This window comes from Camarhynchus parvulus, chromosome 11, assembly GCF_901933205.1.
Source record: "Camarhynchus parvulus chromosome 11, STF_HiC, whole genome shotgun sequence".
Taxonomy (NCBI): domain Eukaryota; kingdom Metazoa; phylum Chordata; class Aves; order Passeriformes; family Thraupidae; genus Camarhynchus; species Camarhynchus parvulus.
Window position 1 is genome coordinate 3,932,823 of NC_044581.1, and position 16,811 is coordinate 3,949,633.

Sequence of the window (16,811 nt, forward strand, 5' to 3'; positions counted from 1 at the left end):
TGTAAATCACAGTTTTAAGAAATGTGACTCCACTTAAAATTTATATGCTCAAATATCTGATTTATGCCTACAGTTCTGATGATCACCTTGGTTTTCACCTTGGTAAACAATCAATGCCAGAAAGTTTCCCATGAATTCAGGAGTCTGCCCATATGGACCTCATTGAAGGATCCAGGCTTTTGCTTCTGCTGGGTTTGTTTTTGCCTCCAGGGTTTTTTTTGTTTTGGTCCTTTCTGAATTTACCTGGAGGCCCAACATGTGAGCACATTGATGAATATCTATGTAAACTCAGCAATATGAAGGAAAAAACATTTCTCTCCTACATATAACATGCAAAACAGGCTACAGAGTTCTTTTCCCCTGACAGAATTTTCAGCTGTATTTCAGTTGATCTGACTGCAGCTCATGTAGATAAATAATTCTCTATCTGATTAATAATTATATTTTATACTTCCACAAGAGCTCTTTTTTCTTTTTACAGTCAAATTTTCTTTCATTTCCCTTTTGCTAAATAGTCAGGATTCCTCCCTGAAACTTTGAACTCTGCCATTACTCCACGATTTTTTGATGTAACAGATGCAATTTGAAATCACCAGTATTTTAACAGGTTTGGTCTGTGCATTAACGATTCTTTAATTAAATCAAGTGCATTTTACTGCAATTTACATCTCTACAAGACCAAACTTCTTGGCATGAAAGACTGAGTGCCTTCCTTTTTTTGGGATATTAGTAGGAGATGACTGGGGTCTGACACTTCCCATCAGCTGGTTCCAGCTCAGAACAGAGCAGATCAGTTCCACTCCAGACAAATCTGCCTGTGCAGATAACCAGGATTAAATGCATTTTTACTTTTTTTTTGAAGTTAGAAGCAAATGTGTGATTTTCCTTTTGAAAGAGCAGCCTGTTTCTGCGTGCTGTCCATAGATCTCCAGCCAGCATCAGCAGAGATTCAGCATCAGGGGATGATAAATCATCCCAAAAAGGATGTGGCTGCACTAAAATGGACTTACACAGACGAGAAATTCCTTCTCCTGCACAGATAAATTACAGCCATTCACTTCCAGGGTTTTGCTGCAGCAACACTTCCCTTATCTGCAAAAATGCATTAAAGCACTCACAAATCTTCCCCACAAAATGCTCCTCAGCACCTGACCAAGCTGGTTTTCCTCATCATTGTGAAACATTTCCATTGTTTGTTCCTTATTAAACAGGAAAATGGAGCCCATTAGGGCTGCAGCCTCACCCTCAACTGGGACTCAGCCCTGTGTGCCTAAAGTGAGGCAGTTCACAGCACAGAGCTGCTGATGGGTCTGGAATCTTTGCCCTCCTCTCAGCCTACATGTCAGCCAGCATATAGAGACAATTCTTCACAGAACTGCCCACTCCCATTTTGCTTTTCAGCCCTGTTAACATAAGTTTTCTAAATATCTCAGTCTGTCACTTCCAGTTGCAAGGCATCCTTTCAAAGAAGTGTCATATGCCATTATGAAAAAAGCTGAGGGCTGATTTCACACCTCTGATTGTCAAGGATTTTTTTTGAAAGCAAATAAATCTCTTTAACTTAAAAAAATAATTAAAACTAACTCTTCATTAGCAGTTCAAATTGCCTAGGTAAATTTGGTCACAGCTCTAATTGGCACACAGTTTTATCGAGCTGTTTCATTTCATGCTTGCAGAGGATCACCTTCTGATTATTTCATTTCCACAGACATTTGTTGCCTTTCAACGATGGCAGCACCCTTTAAAAGCTTGAGTCCCAGCTGGAACAGCCCAGTGGCACTTTGCCACTGATGCTTTAGGGGCTGCAGGACAGGATTTCACTGCTGCAGGGATTCTGAGCAGTGGGAAGTGATGGGGACTGAGCTGCTGCAACTGGAGGCTCTGTCCTGTACCCAGGGAATGCCTAATCCCAAATCTCATGCATGAACAATAAAAAAATAATGGAATATTTTTGCCAGTTCTTCTGGACCCACCTAATTTGGAGTAAAGAACAGAGTTCTTGTAACTTGGAAACTTTTTGTCATCTTGCCAGTCGCAATCAACCTCCACAAATCTTCCTGCTTTTCTTTGCATTCTGCCTATAAATACATTACCCAGGTAAATGTGAGGTTTTAAAAATGAACCCAGGGGTTTTAAATAACAGATTACCCCATAATCACTGGTTTTCAGACTTCCATTTTCACTGGCCCTCTGTTTGACCTTTTGTTTCCTAATTCATTGGGGTTTTATCAACACTGAGCACAAGTAGCCTTCCAGCTTTATTGCAATGCTTTTGCTCTGTTATCACATCTCTTTACAGAAACACTTGATATTTATTTTCTTTTCTTTTTTTTTTTTTTTGCTCAAGGAAAGAACTGAAAAGTCACTAATATTTCTGCTTTGCTGGAATCAGAAAACACTATGGGTCTGAAGTGGACTCTGAATTTCTAGAAAATCCCCACCAATCTCCTTCATCTGTTTTTCCACATCTGCGTTTTCCAATAGCAAATAAACTATTATTAATAAAAAATAAACTATTTGTCATTGTCTGAAATTTCTGACTTAGTCTGATTTATTCAAATCTCAAGAGGAAACCAAATATGCTTGAGAGCAAATTTATACAATGCAACACCTTTTGCTCCCACTAAATAGGGGCTCTGGGCTCCCTCTTATCTCACCAGCCCAGAAGCAATTCCACAACGTGCCCAGAGCCTGCCTAAGCCCCTCTTCAGAGCATCATTCAGCAGTTTTGTCAACAAGCTCCAGCAAGCCCCGAAGTAAAACCATTCCATGTAAATCCATGGGTGTACTCTGACCTGCAGAATTCCTATCAGGATGCTCTTTAACAAAGCTTTCCAGGAGAAAAAGGAGTTGCTACACAATTTTCTAACACAGTTTTTCTTTGCTGGGTGTAACATCATCCCTGACTCCTCCTGCTCCACAAGCAGCTTTCACTTCAAACTGGAGCTGACTGACATTCCTCGGGCTTCAAGAATACAAACCACAAAGTTCCACAGGAAATAAACTCATAAACCAAGTGGATTAATAAGATTATTTCAGAGGGTGAGGGTGGTGTCATTAATACGAGCTGCCTTACATTCCTCTTGCCAGTTTGAATTCCTTTGCTAAAAACCAAATTTTAAACTCATCTGAAAACAACTTCCACACAAATGAGCTTCACTGAAAAGACTGCCAGGCCCTGACCCTCAGACAGATGTTTTCACTCTATTTTGAAATATTTTCTAACTTTTACTAGAAATAAAATACTTAAACTGTAGAAAGAAGAGATTAACGCAAACAATGAAGAAAGTAGTTTGTGTAGAGTTTGATACTCTCTAATTTAATCATGTCCTCTAGTTATGAATCCAGACAACTCCTACAAGTTTTTCAGCATTCAGGAGAAAAAGGGCAGCAAACCCAAATTTTCAAACATTCAGTGAAAAAAAAATTAACAGATTAATTATTCTTAGCTAATTTAAACATTCTGAGGCAGTAAAATCTGCAAATTTCTATGAAATGCTGTGATCATGAAAGATCTGGTTTGTGACCTATTCGCATTTTTCAATTCTTACCCCTGGAGCACACATGCACTAAGTGCAGGAAATAAATCAGTGCTCAGGCAGAGCATCCCTGAGCACAGCTGAAGGACTCAAACAGATTTTATCTTTTCATCCTTCTCCCACCTCTGATTACACACTTGATATTCTGATGGTTTGCAAGAAACTGGTATTTATTCACAATGATCTCTTCTTTACTCGTCTGCATTTTGTTTTGAATTTTTCCTTTCAGAACCACAGTGCTGGGCAGAGGAAGCTCAAACAAAACCAGAAAACGCTTCTTTAAGAGAAATTGAAGGATATTTCAGATTATTCACCTTTCAGTGTACCAAGGAAATCAGGGAGAAAATCCTGTTGTCCTCCTGACTCCATGACAACATCTTTATTGGAAAATAATGGGCTGGATTTGAGACAGAGTGAGCAGGTTGAGGGTTCTCCTTCAGAACATTCCAACCCCAGTTTGGGTGAGCTGCTGAGCAGAGTGCAGGATAACCGCTCAGGAAGCACCAAAGCCTCTCAGGCTGTACATTCACATTGCTCATTGCTCACCTGCTGGATGGCATTTTTTGTGCATAACTTACATTGCTTCAAAGAGCCTCCTCTAGGGAAATGGGTTTGTCTTAATTTAAGTGTGTCTTTTGCCAGATCAGATATGAGGGCCATTTGTGGCTTGCTGCATTAAGTTGAAAAGTCTACTATGATTTTCCAGGAGAAAAAAATATTCAAGGTTTATATGCAACGCATTAAAGTGGAAATCCACTGATAAAATAAGAAACAGCTGGCAAATGAAGACAAGGAACAACGTTAAAAAGAGAAACTGCAATGTTTTTCTTGCAAGGAGGACGTCAGCAACTCCCATAAATCCTGTGCAAGTGCTTAACACACATTTCACTGCAGCCCCAGATAGGAAGGAGATGTTTACGTGTTGAAAACCAGCATATGGTAAATTTTAGCAGTGCTGGTTGAGCAGTAGGACCCATCACCAAACTGGGAAACTCTCCCAGAGGAGGAAGGAAACAGCACTGGAGGTAAAAATGGTGATAATTACACTGCAGGAGATGAAAATGAGAGTCAGGGATGGCAGCCAGGACTGTCCCCAAGCCTGTGTCCCACAGGGGGAGGGCACCTTGTGCTCCCTCTGCCAGAGAGGGAGACAATCCCTGTGGGGGGACATGAAAGGCAGCGTGCACTGAGCACTTGGAATTCTGCTGCTCCTCTGGATCAGCATAGCCAGAGACATGTTCTGTGAGTGCACATTCCCAGGGCTGGATGGAAAACATGAATTGACAGGTCCTCTGTTTATTTTATACATTTTGGGCCAAGGTGGGGCAGTTGTTTTGCCCCACCTTGGCCCAAAGGAAATCATTTGTTGGGTATTCAATGGAGAGAAACATTTCTATTGACAAGGACAAGAATCTTTAGCAAGATCTTTGTAACTGATGTACATTTCATATGTAACATTTTCATATAATCAGAATCTTCTTTATCTCTATTAAAGACACCCACTACTAGAAATGGAGTTCAATGGTAGTTTCCATGGACCATTTGACAATAAAAATGTATAATTCTGTACTACCATAGTGACAACTTCCCCAAAAGATCTTCCTTTGTCCAAACAAAATTTTCTATTCAGAAATCAAATGCATACACAACATTCAGACAGCATTTCCACTGAAGATAAATGACAAAAAGTCCATGCAGAAAGCAGACAAATTTCAATTGTGTGAAAAACATACACGTTTACCATTTCCAATGGTTCTTGAAATTTCCTATCACAGTGGCTGCAATTGAGTCTTCAATTTAGCCGCAGATCTTTCAGGAGCAAATGCACATTCAGAAAATGCTCGCTATCAACACAGGGCAGAGATGTTATCTCTGAGTACTCACCTCATAACTGGCAATCGCTTCTCGATCAAGGGTTCGGGTCACCGAGACGTCCCCGTTCATCTCATTGATTCTAAAAATTCCTTTTGGGTCTTGATCTACTCCCTTCCCAGAGAGACGAAACTTCACTCCCTCTGTCCCTTCACTTCTGATGACCTGCATGGCAGGAAACAAGAGATGGGCCACGTTGTAAAATCTTTTAAACTCATCCTAAAGCCACACAAGTCATTTCGGTCTTTCAACTAATGCTGAGCTGTGTTCCCTGCCAATAAAATGTAATGATAAAATATGATTTCAATCATTCATGAGACACTGTGCAATTTTTGTGTTAAACCCTGGGAAAGCTACTCATGTTCTTGGCCAGTTCCTATCTTATCTTTAGTGTCTTCAATTTCACTACTTAAAGTTTCTGTTATTCCACCACTGAATTCACTCTATGCCTAGAATTTGACATTTCATGTAATGCCATTTCTTCTTTTTAGTTAAATTGATAGAACAGCTACAAACTTGCAAAAAAAAAGCATATTGTATTGATTGCCAAGATGCACTCTTATTTCACAACAACCCTTACCATACCAGAGAACTATCATACAGTATTTTATTAGTCATTGTGAAGTCATTACACGCTTCTTTCAGGTTGGGTTTTTTTCCCCCCCAGTTCACTTTCAAACCCTTCCTTTCCCAGGATTTTAAATCAAGGGGAAAAACCCTGCATGAAAATATCAGAATATCCTGCCCAAAATACCCCTGAATTAGCTGGAATTAGTCCACTTTCCGAATTCCTACTTATGTATGTACACACACCCCTGAGTGTGTGGCAACTCCTTGTTACTATCACCTTATTTTGCCATGAGAACAAAATCCTTAAAAATTCGATTTCATGGCAACCTCCCATTAGTGACAGTAACATTTACCAACCTGCAGAGCCACACTTATATGTCACTTATAAGCTACACATTTTGCAAATTTGTATTTGTACACTAGAATCTGAGGGATTATAAACTAATCTTGCCCTTTAAGGCTGACAATCTTGCCAAACCATTTCTTCCCTCTGCTATTCTGTGTTCTTTTGTTTCTAGCACTTTCATATTGCTGATTTCTGCAGAAACATTAAGTCAAAAATTTATATTCTGGTCTGAATTACGGCTCAGGAAGAGGAAGGGAGAAAGTGGCCTTAGAAAGCTGGATCTTCTCCAATTTTGAGATAATAAATATGCAGGGTGTTTAATAATGTCCCTGAGGAAATAAATGTTTGCTGCCCTATTGCTGTGGGTTGGGCAATGCTGGTTTGCAGATTACTGGGCAGTGAGATTTTGACTTAACTCCGTAATCATTGTTCCTTTATTTTAATTGAGAAAAAATTGCCACGAGTTATGAAATAGGAAATCAGCATTTTCACAGATAAAGTTTTGCTTTCCAAACCCTTTGGGGAAGGGAGACATATCAAAGTAAAAACCTGTTTCGCCTCTTTTTTTCTCCCTCCTTCCAACACTCAGAAACACTAATGGTTGAAGTTTTCTTCCTGTGTATTTTTGAGTAAGTCACGACAAAACACAGAGGCAGACAACACTGCAGGTGACAAAGGGGCAAAGTCACTTTGAGACTTCTGGTTTGGTGATGAAACTGACACTTAATGGCTCCTACTGAAAAGTTACCTGCTGTTCAGGTCATTTTTGGACCAATTTCTGATATTTTTACATCAAGCCTAAAAATACAAGTTTTCCTTAACATAATGCTATGCTATTTTGCAATGTCATGACCATTTCTCACTCTTGTAGGGAAAAGATGAATTGATTCTTTTCTGCCCTGATGTCTGAAACTTCTTATGAGGCAAGTGCACACTTTCCTATATAAGAACAGTGCCTTGAAAGGCCTGAAATCAGCACCAAGCCAGCAAAAAAGTCTAACTCAGAGGTGTTTATACTACAGCCATTTCCACCAGAGCCACCAAACATTACCTGCTTATGACAAATTTCATATGCAGTATAAACACAGTGCCCCAGTTGTAACAATCCACAATAAGAAAGAAAAACATGTACTGGGCTCTGAAAGGGAATTTGTAAAAAAAAATCCAGATATTCATATGGAAATTTTTCTCCACACTAGATAGAAAAGAATGTGATAATGATAATAATAATAATAGTAATAATATGCAATGATAACAGTAATAGTAATAGTGGTCTGTGCAAACCCAACCAGTGGGAAAAGTTCTTCTCAACATCAAATCTGGCAAAGTTCTTCACCTTGAATTTGATGGTGAGACATCCCAATGTGGTGCCTGACAGGTCTGTGCTCCCTGGAGCTGGCACATCCCACATCTCATCCCAACTCCAGCTGCAAACCCTTCTTCACCATCTAATGCATGGGAGGAAGAGTGATCAGAGAGCAGAGGTTTTTAAAAGAATGGATGAGCTCACTCAGCTTTTTGGAGACTTCAGGGATCTGTCACGTTCACGGTGCAACCCTTTGCAGAGCTTTTCCTTTTATCAGTTTATCCTTGTATCAATTTACTGCACAGCCCCTTCAGCCAGGTTTTGTGACACAGAGCCCAGCCCAGCTCGGGGCATCACGGCAGCGTTTGCCCAGGAGCTGTGGGCAGCTCACAAAAAGCCATTTCAGAAGTTTCCTTAAAAAAGCTTAATTAGCCACAAGAGGGAGCCGCGAACTCCCAGGAACGTCAGCGAGAACATCACCAGCTCCTAATTAAGATGCTTATGTAATGGCTGCATAGTTCAAGGAAAGTGCATTTCCCAGTTCACACGGAGCTCGGTACAATGAAAAGTTTAATAAAAATCAGGCTTAATTTGCCATATGGTTTGGTGCCTCAGCAAGAGCAAGGAAGAAAACAGGAGGATTGTCTGACATCTCCTCTGGCAAGGCTGATTTGGAGCACTGGCACAAACACAGCCCTGTGCACAGGAAAATTTCCTAGCTGACAATGCATTTGCAGAACAATGCTTTCCCAATATCCTGGTGGAGATAAAACAAGGCCAGACTATTTCTGCTGCAATGTTTACTTTGGGATTTCATTTTTATTTTTCGAAAATACCTAAACAAAAACCCACAGTCTCTGCTACCTGGAGCCCAGTCAGAAACAGATATTTCCATAATTTTTTCACAGCTTCAGGAACTTCAGTGCAGGTTCTAATACTGAAAATGTCTGCACCATATGGCAGTGGCTACATGTTGCAGATAAAGGCTTTGCATTCTTAGGAAATGGTTTTTAAGGCGGCACAGGACCCCACCAGCCACCCACTGGGAATATGGATAAAGCAGGAACACTTTATCCAGCATCCCAATTTCTGCCTATTCCATTCTCCCTTGTTCTGAGCTCACAGGTCAGTCTGTGGGCAGATGGCTCAGAATAGACACCAGCTGAGCATCCCACCACAGCATGGGCTGGTGGAGGCTGTTCCTTAACCTAGGCCACAAGGACAGCACTGGATGGATCTCGGGAGTTCTGCAGTTCATTGCAGCCCCGAGACACGTGAAAAGTCTCTGTTTTGGCCCGCACGTTCAAAGAATGAGTCAGAGTTCTTCAGTTCTCGGTCTCAGAGTTGTTTATTATTTCTTATCTATAAAAATTTTTTCTCCTGTCCAGCTGAGGTCTGCTCAGCTGGACACACAGAGGCACTCTGCCTGCTCCCGGGGCGGCGTTATCTCTTTATACTAAAAACTATGCATAACATGCCTACAATTACTTATCCAATACCTATCACCTATGTTAGACAGTGAACTTCTATTCTAAACCAATCCCAAAGTGCCAACATCACAGCAGAAGATAGAGAAGAAGAAGAAGAAGATGGAGAAGAAGAAGAAGATGGAGAAGAAGAAGAAGAAGAAGAAGAAGAAGAAGAAGAAGAAGAAGAAGAAGAAGAAGAAGAAGAAGAAGAAGAAGAAGAAAAAGAAGAAGAAAAAGAAGAAGAAAAAGAAGAAGAAAAAGAAGAAGAAAGGCTGGACACACCCAAGTCCCTTCATCTTGTCCCCAAAACCCCTATTCTAAAAACCCCAGGATCTACTTTTTCACCTAGTGATCATTTTATTATTACACTACTTGAACTTCTGTGGCTTTCAGGTCTTCATACAAAGCTGGTAATTTGCTCCACGGGTCATAATCAAACGCACAGGTGTTCTGGGCTGTGTGCCAGGGTCTCTGAGCCCCCTGGCAGGGGTCCTGGCAGCTCTGGACACCCAGAGGGATGCACTGAGTTCCGACAGATGGACACTCAGCCATCTCTCACTTCCCCATCTCCGGGGCACTTCACAGAATAATTGGGAATTGAAGTGATCCATCGCACAGGCACAGCACCCACGAGAGCCCAGCAAAAGGCTCTGTGATCCTGCTCAGCTGAAAGACTTTTCCAAGCACCCAGAGCATCAGGGAGCTGACAGGAGCTGCTTGCTGCTGAGCCGTGGCCAAACCGTATTTCCCCAATGCTATTTTTGGGCTGACATTATGGATCCCTCAGAGCCAAACTCATCTCAGCAATGTGATCCCCCTGTTGTTACGGGTTTATCACAAAAGTAAATCAGACTGCTCTCAAGAGAGGAAGAGAAATAGAAGCACAAAACCCCCACGCTGGCCCGAGAGAGAGAATTCACAGTTCTGCAGCGCCAGCAAATCTGTCCTAAGCAGCACCATCCTCACTCACCAGTTTTACTCTTTAGGCAGTGTTTACCTCAACCACTTCCATAATTTCTTAGTTCGTGATGCCAGGTGAATTATAGGTGCATCATAACAGTTTCACTTTTTAATTAGAAAATTAATCCCACCCCCAGAGAGGAATATTTGGTTCATATCCCAGTTCTTTTCATATCAGAGAATTACAGTGTCTCCCTTGTTTTTTTGGTTTTTTTGGTTTTTTTTTTTTTTGTTTTGTTTTTTTTTGTTTTGTTTTTTTTTTTTTTGTTTGGTGGGTTGGGTTTTTTGGGGGTAATTTTTTGGTGGATTTTTTGTTTTGGTTTGATTTTTTGGGTTTTTTTTGGGTTTGTTTGTTTGTTTGTTTGTATGTTTGTTTTTTGTTTGGGTTGCTTTTTGGTTTTTTTGTTTTTTTTTTTCTAGGATTGTTTGGTTCTGAGATTTCCTGTTTCCCCTAGCCTCTTAGGACATAAATTTATTCATGGAATATTTAAAGGTGAGCTATATTTTTCCTCAAATCACTTTACTCCACAAGAGCAAAACAATGGTTTAGGCCCATTGTTCAGATATTGTTTAAATAAACAGACACTTCCTGTCCTGCCATACTGAAAATTACTCTTTACAGTCAGAGGCTCCATCTGCTCCACACTGACTCAAATACTCTTTCAACCAAAACAAATGCAAAATATTCCCATCGTTATTCAAAAGCATTAACCAACAGAAACTTCTTCATTACTGTAAGCTAAACATACAAAACCCGTGGCTAGAAAGGAATTTATATAGTTTGCTGACTTTAATAATTTATTATGCAAAAATTAGTACCTCTGGCTTCTTTAAAGAAATGTCAGATAAAGTGGCTGAGCATGGGAGCCAAATTGTGCTCTTTGATGAAGAGGACAATATCGGCCAAACCTGACCCTGGCTTTCTCTCTGATTAGAACTTTCTCCAGATCCACTCCATGTGCAGGTGACAGGCAAGGAGATCCAGTGGACTCATTCCCATTAAATTAACAGGAATTCTAAAGCTTCTCTAAGTGATTGTGTCCTTTCCTGGTGATAATTAGGGATAAACCCAGCACAGGATATTTTTCAGGCCCCACTTTTTCTTGTTTGCATAATCAGCCATCGACTTCACTCTATTATCAATCAAAGCACATCTGGGCTGGTGCCCTTTCAGGGTGTCATCCAAAACATCCAAAACAAGTTGATGGGGACAAGAATGAACAATATTTGTGAAATTCAAGTAAAACTTCAGCAATTCGAGGTGTTTATGGAAAGCAACAACACAGGAGATACCACAGTCCTAAATTTCAAACCATTTCCAGCTTTCAATCTCCAGTCTATGGAAGAGGCAAGGTTTTCAGTGGTTTTTTTCTTGGAGATGTGTCCATCTCCAGGAGCTTTCCTGAGAAGGTGAATCTCCCAGTCAATCTCCCACTCAGATCCTGAGACCTGTGCCTGCAGCTGGAGGGGCCCTCCAGAATCCACAGGCACAGGATGGAAAGGGAACGCACAACACAGACCCAACTCTGAGACAGCCAAGGCAAGGGAACACAAGTTTGAGGTGAAGAGTTTGAGTTCTGGGGAAAGCAGAGCTGGGAAAAACCACATTTAGTACCTCAGGCATTCTTTCTGTGCCATCAGCTCCTAACATTTTGCTTGGTGCTGTTGAGAGTCCAAATAACAATGCACATCTACAGATTTCCCAGAGAAAAGAGATGTCCATGGACAACAGACTGGATTTAACCCAGCAAGGAAGGCCATAATTTAGTTATTTTAGACTTTAAGGACCTACTTCAGATCCTGGGTGAAACACATTACTACAAAATATCTGAATTTTGCATTTTAAGATACAGATTTGCCTGAATTATTGCACGATGCTTCTCAATCAAAGAGATTACTTGGAACTTGAAATACAAGGTAATTAATCTTTTAACAAAGTTTGGATTCAGTGTTTACTTCTGTGGATTATTTGTTATTTATTCTTACATATTCATAGACATTTAAACCTCAGTGGCACTGGGCAAAACTCTTTTTACAAGAGTAGCAATTATTTCTTAGTCACATTGCTTTGCACTTGTTCTCTTAAGAATTACAGAGAAAAAAAAAGAGCATGTGTATTATTACAATAGTTCATCTGTAAACTGAAGTGTTTTCATATCTGCATAAAATTCTGAAATACTCAGCATGGGGTATACTAATACCTTGAACAGGAAAACTTTTATACCAACTTTCAGAGAAGGAACACGGGAATAAAAAAGTCAGGCATTGAAATTAAACTAATTATGAAAATAAAAAAAAAATACACTGATATTCTTAAGAGGGTCCTTTTTAGCATTTTAACTCTGAGCTTTGTCATGCAAAACATTTCAGGAGGAGTCAGATTTAGGAACAAGCCTGTGAGAATTAAAGTGGTTTTAGCGTATTTTTGATGCATTTTTGTAAGATTGATTAGGGGCTGCAAATGGTACCAATGTTCCTCGCCAGAAGGCATTCAGACAAACCTGTGAATGCTCTGATCCAGCACCACACTGAGGACTTCATGTACATGAAGGAAATAGAACTTGCACTGCTCAAAAAGTGGGTGAAACATTGAAGGATTTTTTTGACTGCGGCTCTACTTCCTATAAAACGTACTATACCAACTATTCTTTTGTTACATCAGTGCAAACACAATGCTTTACTAAGTAGAAACAACTGCAAATCTGAAATTTGACAAGGTTCATAAATTTGTTAGGCAAATGTTTCAACAGAGTACCTCAATGTATGAAAATGACACAATATATTAAAAACCAGTGAAGTTGTTTCACCACCAGGGCTCCATTTCCCAGATCTTTTTAGAATAATCAAAACAAATAGGGTATTTGATATTCAACCAAAAAAATATCTTCTCAACATAATGGCTTTTTATCATAATTACGCATAAATGTTTGCAAAATTCAGATCAACTTTGTAGTGGAATGCACAGGTGTTCGAGTGAAGCAAAATGAATTTATACATGTGGGAGCCCTGGGCACTGGTGGATCCCTTCAGCCCCAGGTTCATTATTGTAGTTGTACACAGATGCAAGGATTCTCCCTGAAGAACCCTTTCCAGCAGTTGCAGGGATTTAAATTTGAGGATTTAACCAATATAAATAGCTAACAATGAGCATTTGCTCAGAGATCGAAGCAAAGTAATTCAATAAACACATCAAGATGTGCATTAGCTTTTGTAGCAGGTAATTCCTCAGCTTCCTTTTACTCCTAATTTATAAAGTGCAAGAAGATTCATTACAAATAATTTCCCCTCTCCCTGTTCCTAGCAGTCTGTTTCACAACTATATCTGCAGACTCAGGGTTCTGTACACAGCACCACCTCCCTACAGCACAGAGGTCACAAACACAGCTTTTTGTGGCCTCAAAGGAAAGGATTTAGAAATGTTCCTTGTCACAGGAGGCCTGGCTGTTTCGCTGGCTGGCCTGGCCTTTCAGGAGCCATTTCAGCACCATATTTGATTTGCTATTTCAGTGACTTGCAAAGCCTGTCACTTGCAGGAATTGGAGCAGCACTCTCTGCTGAGTGACAGCCAGACAGAGCAGCTCCAAGCTGGGCTCTGTTAGGGAAAACCTGACTGTGATTGACAATATTAAAAGAAGAACTCAAAAGATGCCTTTAAAAACAAACAAACAAACCAAAGGGATTATTTGGATTTAAAGAGGAGCTTTACTGAAAGCTTTTCACAGACCTAAAAAGGCAGAAATTAAGAGGCAACATTGCTACATTTGATTTGATTTGGAATTGCAGCAATTCAGGATTTAGGACAAAATACACAATGTGCAATCACCACAGGTGTAGCTAAATCTGGAAGAAATGGGAAAAAAGAGGAGAACAGACCCAAACTACAGCACCTCTTCCCAGGTATTTCACAACGCTATTTATTCTGAATAAGATCAAAATCTTAATTCATTACTGGGAGCCTCTTGTGCAGCACCCAGAGAAGCACAAGGCGCTGATCTGGCCCTGGGCTGGGGGCAGCAGGGCAGCATTTGAGCTGGAATAATCTGCTGATGAGGGCTGGGGAGTACAAAACCCTGCCTTGGCTGGGGAATACAGAGCCCTGGCTGCTTGCTCTCCCTGCAGCCACTTTTGCTGCCCCTGGGACTCAGCTACAAATGTTATCTTTAGATCCATGCATGCAGCAAAGAAAGGAAGCAAGACCTGGATTAAGTGGGACCCTCCAGCTGGGCAGAGTAATTGGAATTGCAGAATAAAACACTGAAGTTGCAGAGCAGACCTGAGGAGCTGAATAGGAGTAGTAAAGTGAGAAAATGGAGCTGATGAGAATGTTTCACCTAAAATGCTCTTGAAAGTTAAGATTCAGCTGAAGCTGAAGAAATTTCTTGGAAGATTTTGACTAATTTTATTTTTGCTTTAGCTAGCAACCTGATGAGTCTTGAATGTAAAAATATTTTGCAATTAAAATGAACTTAGAGGAATAAGTACCCCATCAAAAGTACTTAATTTTTATAATTGAAGACATTAAATAAGAAATATCGTGATGAAGGGTATTTTTTTCTAAATTTGGTTCGATTACATGAAGTCTGTCTAATACTTGTGGATACTTTAAGAACCTGCTTAGCACCCAATTCCCACTTGTAGCAAACCCACAGATCTAATTATAGATTTTCCCCAGTCACTAGTTCCCTAGGAAACAAATCCATGGCTCATGTCTTGTTCATGGAAGGTCATAGGAGGAAGATAAATATTTTTCTGTGTATAGAAACTTATCTAGAGGTCACAGGTCTGCATCTCAGCAGATGCTGGTGCTTCTGCCAAGGGCAGATGGCAGCTGTGTTTGACAGTTATCTGGGATATTTAAAATTTTCAAACATTTCAGCATGATGAAGCACTGAATACTTCTATTAGTAACTTTATGCTTTTTAAAAAATTTTAGTTAAGATTTTCATTTTGGTCCTCTACACTCATTTCAATTTTTATCAGTGGATCCACCTCACTTTTCAACTAAAACCATCAGAGGTAAATTTAAAATAGCTGTGAGTAGTCACAACTCCTAAAAAATTGTAGGCAGAAATGTAACTTAAAGGTATGAATGGTAAATGTAGTTTGTGTTTTCTTCATGTTGGTGCTTAAATTATCAATGCCATCACAAACCTGATCAAAAATTTTACCTACATGCTTGAAAAACCTTTTGTAAGCAATTCCACGTGTGACTGTGTTTGAGGAGCTAACATGGACTACACGGCAGAAACCTCTGATAATGTTACTCAAAACAAAGTTTTAAACACACCTTGATAAATTTGACTGCTTCTAATTTGAAGAAAACCAGTCTATGATGACTAAATGTTAGCATTGATGTATTTTTTAAATCTAAAACCAGACAATTTTATTAATATTATATTAATCTACTGTATTAGTAAAAATTCTAATCATACTAGCAGTGAAAAGAGATTCAAAAAACAATTAATGAAGTATCTACCAGAGTGACTTCTGCTTGGTTGTAGTAAAGCCAAGCAGTCAGTTCATAAACTGGAATCATTACTTGAGTAGGCAGAAGAAAATGAAGGGTGATATTTTGATATTCTGATATTTTCACTGCAGGTTTTGCCATTTATTCTATGGCAGTTTAATCTCAAAATGGTAATTTGAATGAGAGCAGCCTGTACCCCAAGATCCAACATGCCAAACATGCAGTAATTCAAGGGGTTTAGAGAGACCCAAAACACAGAACATCCTTCCCAGGTACTCCACAAAAATACAGGAGGTCTTTGGAGTGAACTTTTCAAACTGCTGATGCATTTCTAAAAACACAGGAATGGATGAAGTGTAATCACAAAGTGCTGGCAGGCACCATGAGATCAGGATGGTTCCTGTCACTGCTGCACACCAAGGATTTATTTTATGTATCCTCTGCAAACAGCTCTGCCCCTGCTTGTGCCTTTGTAAGGGCTCTCTCCAACAAAATTGTAGACAATAACAAAATTATTCCTGTTTACTCACATCGAGGTAACTCTGTATACCCAATTCTGGACTTGCAAAATTATTTAATTCAATTTTGCAACAACACCAATTACCCAACCTGAATTTATGCAGAAAAGAGCTGCTCTAGGTTAGTGTGATAATTCATGCAAATTTTATAATTTCCTTCCTCAAAAACCTGGAAGCTGAGCCATAAAATTTAAATGCAGAGAGCATCTACATTTTGTGACTCAGCAAGCCAGAAGTTGTTGCTGTTCCAAGTGAGGGTGTCTTTGTTTTAGTCCCATCTCCTACTGACACAGATATTTGTATCAATATTTCTGCATAAACATTTGCATTTGTGTGTAAAGGTTGGCATCTATACTTGGAGAAATTGTGGAAAAAGGCCAATTTGGGAACAGGAAAAACTTAAACTACCCTTTCTACACAGTGAAAGCTCTCACAGTCCTTAGCAAGTGTTATCTTAAGTGAACCAGAACTTTTCCCTGCTGGCAAACAAATGTCAACCTGATTTAATCTAACTACTCATTTAGAATAAAAAAACTCCACATAAAGCTAAAAATCTCCTACAGAAATAATCTGAAACGATGAGGGGATTACAAGGGTATTGGAAAGAGCTGCACAGCTGCTTGCTTTGAGCTCCAACAGATTATTTTAAGAGTATAAGTAAGATTTACTGGTATCTCTGAGAATAAATAACAAATAATCCACAGAACGCTGAGTGATCAATTACACTGTGTTTAAAGTTTGAAGTAATCTCTTATTTCAGAATT

The 16,811-nt window shown here is 39.7% G+C and overlaps 1 protein-coding gene across 2 annotated transcripts in view; it reads right to left on the reverse strand.

Moving 5' to 3' along the window:
- Positions 1 to 16,811, reverse strand: part of CDH13 (cadherin 13) — a 440,631-nt gene that overhangs the window by 225,093 nt on the left and 198,727 nt on the right. For both annotated transcript variants that reach the window (XM_030955918.1, XM_030955917.1), the window contains exon 5: positions 5,424 to 5,576. In XM_030955918.1, coding sequence (XP_030811778.1) covers positions 5,424 to 5,576 — 153 coding nt within the window. The remainder of the gene's footprint in view (positions 1 to 5,423; positions 5,577 to 16,811) is intronic.